The 7500-nt window shown below is 40.5% G+C and overlaps 1 protein-coding gene across 13 annotated transcripts in view; it reads right to left on the reverse strand.

Moving 5' to 3' along the window:
* Mgat4a (alpha-1,3-mannosyl-glycoprotein 4-beta-N-acetylglucosaminyltransferase a) overlaps positions 1 to 7500 on the reverse strand; it is a 192801-nt gene that overhangs the window by 17609 nt on the left and 167692 nt on the right. For 8 of the 13 annotated variants that reach the window (XM_070128332.1, XM_070128334.1, XM_070128335.1 and 5 more), the window contains exons 5-9: positions 7183 to 7316; positions 5778 to 5824; positions 4654 to 4767; positions 3941 to 4137; positions 2745 to 2875 (exon numbers count right to left, since the gene is read on the reverse strand). In XM_070128332.1, the coding sequence (XP_069984433.1) occupies positions 2745 to 2875; positions 3941 to 4137; positions 4654 to 4767; positions 5778 to 5824; positions 7183 to 7316 (623 nt within the window). Of the gene's footprint in view, positions 1 to 553; positions 685 to 2744; positions 2876 to 3940; positions 4138 to 4653; positions 4768 to 5777; positions 5825 to 7182; positions 7317 to 7500 lie in introns of all 13 variants that reach the window. The other 5 variants (XM_070128333.1, XM_070128327.1, XM_070128337.1 and 2 more) reach the window with 1 other exon arrangement.

A 7500-nucleotide genomic window follows, 5' to 3' on the forward strand; every position in this document is an offset into this window, starting at 1 on the left:
GATGGAATATCTAGATATTCATTCCTCTAGGAATGTTAATCAAACTTAATCATTAGATAAATTTACAAAAAGATGACAAAGACTTTTATGAAATGTTAATTTATGAAATAATTTGGTCAAACATTCATATAGAATAGTTACTTGACTACTAGAATATCAGTAACAACCTATAATAGTTACCTCTACATATTGATTATCTAGAATTCATTATGCAGCATATTAAAACAATTGCTTAACTCATTCAACTGCAAAAAGTCTACAGGTGCACGACATAAGAGATACACACTAGAGTAAAGCTGTTGGAGTGAGAACGGGGTGAGGTGCGTCACACGTCTGAGTGGTGCCGTTAATTTCAGTTCAGGTCACGGCAAGGGCTGTATCCCATATGTCACTAGTGACCTCTGCACTGAGGTTGAATTGCAACTAATCCTCAATTGCAACTAAACCTTCAAGCACTTAATGGGAGTACATTACTTTTGCACTGATGAGAAGTATAGTGCAACATTTGCAAAAAAATCAGCCAGGCAGGAATCACATCATGGCAAAAACATACCGCAGGTTGGTCAAATCGGCAAACTTTGTTCTGAATAAGGTGGTCAAGAAGCCAGTCACACGGCTTGTCATTGTGGAACACTAGTAAGAATGTCACCAGTGCAGAGAGATCTATGGTCTTGAATGCTTTGCCTGAAATACCATCCAATTTAGCTAGTAGTGATATATCAAATGGTATTCTCTTTCTGTTGCCTTCCTTAACACCAGAAAGATAAGGAAGTCATAAAAATGGTTTAAAGCTCTACCTCAAAAAAGTCAAATCAGAACTTTAAAAACACTGAAAGTTTACGACTCTACAACCATAATCAACACCCTTATCCACAACCAATCAAAAGCACTACTGTACTTATTTCATCTACATAAACTCTTCACAAATTTTCTATTGCAAATCATCACTCCTAGAGTAAATGGTGTTCAAAAATCAAAGTCCTTGTTAGTGTATTAAAAAAACAGCAGCACATAACAGAACAATATTTCCTACTCTGAGGTTATATTTTCTGTATTTTCAGCCTTACGCTAGTTCCCTAATGTACGAAGCTCCTAAAGCTGCCTCAAATTTACAAATCGCAGACATAACTTTTAATTTCAAAAGCACTTATGTACATAGATATACTGATGCCTATACCATACAGTTGATATATAAGTTCCATCGTTCAAAGTATATATGGAATTTTCTGATATAAAGTACATAAGATATAGAACAAGAACAATACAGTAATAAACAGTTATACAGTTGTAAAAATGCAGATATTTTCACAAATTCTTCTCTTTATGAATAGATCATAAGGTTATTATCAAAAAGTAAAGTGAGTATCTTCTACAAATCTAGTAGTTTTCGGTGGATATACTGTGTGGGAAGCATATAATCCTGTAAACACATTTTTTCCATAAAATCTGAAATGTACACCATTCCAGTTACAAAAATAAATAGATTACAATTTATTGATTTCATGCTTATCAGCACCTACACCAACACCAGCATGCAGTGTGTAAATAGTAATACACAAACTGCAGATGAAACAACCATTCCAGAGGTAGAATTAGGGAGGAGTGTGTGTGTGTGTGTGTGTGTGTGTGTGTGTGTGTGTGTGTGTGTGTGTGTGTGTGTGTGTGTGTGTGTGTGTGTGTGTGTGTGTGTGTGTGTGTGTGTGTGTGTGTGTGTGTGTGTGTGTGTGTGTGTGTGTGTGTGTGTGTGTGTGTGTGTGTGTGTGTGGGCACTTGGGTGGGTGTATGTGTGTGGTTGGGTGGGTGTATGAGTGGTTGGGTGGGTGTATGTGTGTGGTTGGGTGGGTGTATGTGAGTGGTTGGGTGGGTGTATGTGTGTGGTTGGGTGGGTGTATGTGTGTGGTTGGGTGGGTGTATGTGTGTGGTTGAGTGGGTGTATGTGTGTGGTTGGGTGGGTGTATGTGAGTGGTTGGGTGGGTGTATGTGTGTGGTTGGGTGGGTGTATGTGTGTGGTTGGGTGGGTGTATGTGTGTGGTTGGGTGGGTGTATGTGTCTGGTTGGGTGGGTGTGTGGTTGGGTGGGTGTGTGGGCATGTGGGTGGGTGGGTGTGTGGGAGTGGTCAAGTATGTTTGAGTGTGTGTGTTTGTGTTTATTTTGTTTATTTGTTTTTGGTTTGTGTTTTTGTGTTTTTGTGTTTTAGGAGTTTCATTTGATTATGCTTGTGTGCATACTTGTATACAGAAACTGTACACTTACAAAACTCCTGTGTGTACCTGTATATAATGTATATACATATCATATACATACATACATACATATATGCACACACGTACATAAGACCTCAGGGAAACAAGTAGGTAAAATGAGAAGGGGTTGCAAGCATTCCTAGGATCGCAACCTTGATTAGAGTACATTAATCGCATACATCCTAACTACTTAATGCCTGTTTAGGTTAAAGAGCATTCTCTAAGACCATCACCATATCGATCAGTGGTTAGTAGACTGTGCCAAGCACATGAACAGTTACATATACTCCTTGCATCTGCTGCTGGATATCTTGCCTCAGACATGGTAGTTACTGTCTTTTATTTGTTTTGTTTTGTTTTTTGGTTGGCATCTATAGAAGTGAAGTAGTTACAGCATATATACTGGCACTGAGCATAGGACTCTCTGAGAGCAGGAGGAGGCTACACCATGTGTTGTCAAGGTTACTACCAGCAGATGAAGCTACTCGAGGGCCCACTTACAGTATCCTTGTCCAGGTTACATATCTTGGTTTGAATGAGATAGTCCAGAAGCCAATCCACTGGTTTGTCATTATAGAACATGATGAAAAATTGTACCAGGTACGGCAGTTGTACACACTTGAACATTTTGCCTGCGGATCGCCATTAGCGGTTATTGAACATCGGCAATGGTTTCTTTTCTCTTAAAAAGAACACCACACATAAGGGTCCCTAATCCTAGCACAGGTACAGCTCTACACTTAAAATTTCTAGTTGAGAGAATCTCTTTTTCTCTCCCTAGGATAGCAACCTTCTAACCTCATTCCCAGAAAATATGATGTGAACAATGAAGACCTTTAAAGAAAAACTATCAAAATTACGAAGGATGAAAATGAAAAATACCAGAGAAAAAGGTTATTTTCCTGAAGAACTGTATGAAGCTGAAAATCTTTCTGCCCACAAAAAAATTACAGCAAAGAATATCAATACAATTATTATATGAAACATAAATATGAGAAAGAAAGGGATGGAAGGGTGAGTGAGTGGGTGGGTAGATGAGTGGGTGGATGGATGATGGATGGATGGACGGATGGATGGATGGCTGGATGGATGGATGGATGGATGGATGGATGGATGGATGGATGGATGGATGGATGGATGGATGGATGGATGGATGGACGGATAGACGGATGGATGGATGGATGGATGGATAGATAGATAGATAGATAGATAGATAGATAGATAGATAGATAGATAGATAGATAGATAGATAGATGGATGGATGGATGGATGGATGGATGGATGGATGGGATGGATAGATGGATGAAAGAGGGATTGAAGGATGGAAGAAAGAGATGTATGGGAGGATAATTGAATGAATGAATATATGAATAAAGTAGAGAGAAAAAATTGAATAAAGGAATGAGTGAGTGACACAGTGACTTGTGTGATTGACTGACTGACAGAAAACATGCCTAAAACTGACTAGTAAACATTCTGTGTCACAGTAAGAACAATCAGAGGAAAAAAATATACAATTAAAAACAGACACAAAATGACTTATCAAATACATCAGAATAGGAATACATATTCACAATCAAATCCTCAAAAGCTGTATATCATATTGTAATTCACCATAAATCTTTTAAATAAGAGAAAAATAAAATCAGGCCGACATAGATAACAGACAAAACAAAAAAATAGCCAATCCAACCCACCTATAAATCCAAGCTGACAAAAGTCCAGAACAAACCAGTTTTTCTTCTCCGACGTCTTCTGCAGGGCAAATTTCTTCATGGTCGCAATGTAGCCCTTCTTGGTCTGAATGTCGTCTTCTAACTGGACGTAGAAAGTCCCCTTCGGCTGGGCATACATCATAAGGAATGCAAAGTCCAGGTTCTGCTTGGTTCTCCATCTGCAATGCAATGGTTTTTGTTTTATTGTTTGGTCCTACTATTTTTTTTCTGAGGATTATAGAAGAGTGTATGAATTACAGTATTATTAATTCTTATTTGAACTTTTCTTATAATATTTGTGTTGGTGAATTCGGACAATTCTCCCAAAGGCAATTTATATAAATTGGCTGAACAATAACTGAGCCACAGAATCAAGAGGTTCTGAACATTTTGTCTAAAGTTGCCAATCACAAATGATCTGTATGAATTGATTATTAAAGAGCAGTATTTTTGATTTCTTGTATGAACTTATAATCATTCTGCACATGCTATATTATTGTCATGCTCTGAATTTACTTTTAGGTATGTTAAATAAAATACAACAATTTTAACATGATTTTTACGCTCTTTCTTTCTCTTCTCCCTCTCTTCCTCCTTCCTCCTAATTTCTTTCTTTCTCTCTTTCCCTCACTGCTCAACCATCTACTCTCACACTCGCTCACTCACGCAAATTAACTTGACCAAAGGCAAATTACTTCACTCTCTCCATTGGGTCTCCTAAGGTTTGTTCCAACTTATCCATATCCGGATAAAAGGCCTTGGGCGGAGAAATAACCTCGATCAACCCACTGCCAAGGTGCTCTGGAAACCTGCAAACAAGCAATGCGAAACCCATAGAGAAAGGTATCCTGTACGCAAAAATGTGCAGCTCCATTTTAAATTTGTAATTTTTCTTCTCTTTTTAACAGATGAAGCATTTATGTCTGTGTGTATTTTTATATGTAGACAGACAGGTAGATAAGTTAAGTAGGCAGGGAAGGAGGGAAGCAGGGAAGGGAGGAAGAAGGTAGGTAGGTAGGTAGGTAGGTAGGTAGGTAGGTAGGTAGGTAGGTAGGTAGGTAGGTAGGTAGGTAGGTAGGTAGGTAGGTAGGGAGGGAGGGAGGGAGGGAGGGAGGGAGGGAGGGAGAGAGGGAGAGAGGGAGAGAGGGAGAGAGGGAGAGAGGGAGAGAGGGAGGGAGGGAGGGAGGGAGGGAGGTAGAGAGGGAGGGAGGGAGGGAGGGAGGGAGGGTGGGAGGTACATAGGTAGGTAGGTACATAGGTAGGTAGGTAGGTAGGTAGGTAGGTACAATGGTAGGTAGGTACATAGGTAGATAGGTACATAAGTAGGTAGGTACATAGGTAGGTAGGTACATAGGTAGGTAGGTTAGAAGGTAGAATGGTGCATAGGTAGATAGGTAGGAAGGTAGGTAGGTAGACAGAGATTTAGGTAGATGGATGGATAGATAGATAAACAGACAGACATACAAATGACAAATACATGGATAAAGAGATAAGATAGATGGATATATAGATAGGTAGATATGAACATGACACAGACAGAAAAATAAATAAATAGATAAACATAGAAATATGCAGATACAGATAAATGTGTAGGTCAAAAGACAGACAATGATATAGATAAATATACAATACTTTTTTACAAGGCAAGGCAATCTTCATTAAAAATGTATTCACAGTCTCGCATACATTCTAAAAATGTTTATATGAGTGTTATTACAGAGGAGTATAAACAGCGTTGGTTTATATTCTTAGAAGGTAAGTTACTGGCCGTCAAAATGCAAAATTTGTGGTGTCCGACTGATGAAAATGCCGTACTTACTTTCTCTCAATCTGACTGGCAACTTGGTGAACGTAGTCAATATCCCACTGAAAAAAAATTTACGTGTGGTTGGCTTGTGCTGTTAAATCATTCGGAAACATAATCATTGCTACTGTAATTTATCACATAGGATGGAACAGTATATTGATGACAACAATAATAAAGACTATAACAAGGACAATAATAATAATAATAACAAAAAAATATATATATATAATAATAATAATAATGAGAGTAATAATGATAGTAATGATAATTATAATAACAATGATACTAATAATTATTATAATAATTACAAAAATAACAGTAATAATAATAATAATAATAAAAATAATAATAATAAAAATAAGAAGAACAACAACAACCAACCAACAACCCATGAGCCACAACCCACATCCAAAAACCCACAAGCCTAAATCCCTTACAACCAACAACCTATAACTTGTATGCCTTAACTAGCAACCCACAACCCAAAAATAACAACCCACACGCCACAACTAACAATCAATAACCCTCGACCCACATCCTACAACCAACAACCCGCATCCAATAACAACTGAGTCCAAACTCCAACCCATTCACCCTATAACCCGGTAACAACCCCTCCAACAACCCAGCAACCCCTATAACCCAACATCCCCCACAACCTAGCAACCACATAACCTAACCCTCATAAACCACCACCTAACCCCACATCCCAACAACCCCTCATCACAATACCGTAATCCTACAACCCAACAACCCCGAACCCCCATCCCAATAACCCCTTGCCCCTACCTCAACAAGCCAACAACACCAGCCCCTATAACCCAACAACTTCTAACCCTCCATCAACCCCCCACTCCCAAACCACCCCAACAACCTCAATTCCACAACCCCCCACCTCACTCCCCTCCCAACAACCCTGTAACACTACAATCCTGCAACCACAAACCACCCATCCCAACAACCCTAACCCTAAATCCCCCAACCCCACTCCATCACAACCCCTATCCCCCAACCTGTTACCCCCCCACAACCCCAACCCATCCCACCCACCCCACTAACCCCACCCCAACCCCACCCCACCAACCCTAACCCCCCACAACCTCACTCCCACCTATCCCCCACCCCCTAACCCCCTACAACCACACCACACCAACCCCTAACCCCCCACAACCCCCTCCAACCCCAAACCCCTCACAACCCCCCTCACTTCCACCAATAACCCCTAACCCCCACAACCTCACCCACCAACCCCTAACCCCCTAACACCCCACAACCTCACCCCACCAACCCCTAACCCCCCACAACCCAACACCCTCCAACCCCACCCCACCAACCCCTAACCCCACCAACCCCAACCATCCCCCCCAACCCCCAACCATCCCCCTCCAACCCCCAACCAACCCCCCATCAAACCCACCTCCGCAATGAACACCACGATGATGCATTCCTCCATCTCCTCTTGCGTCATGGAATCGACCAGGTTTCGCAGCGTCGTCATGAGGTAACTCTGCACTTGCCGCTTCACCGTCGGCACTCCGAGCACCATTGTCGCTGCGGGAGAGAGAGATTTAAAGATTTCGTTTTAATTCCATTTGTTACGATGGGTGTTCTTCGGTGTGACATGCTCTTTGTATGTTTTATGATTTAGATTTAATTCCATGTGTTACGGTGGATGTTCTTTGGTGTGATATGCTTTTTGTATGTTTTATGATTTAGATTTAATTCCATTTGTTAC

This window comes from Penaeus vannamei, chromosome 12 (genome assembly GCF_042767895.1).
Source record: "Penaeus vannamei isolate JL-2024 chromosome 12, ASM4276789v1, whole genome shotgun sequence".
NCBI lineage: Eukaryota > Metazoa > Arthropoda > Malacostraca > Decapoda > Penaeidae > Penaeus > Penaeus vannamei.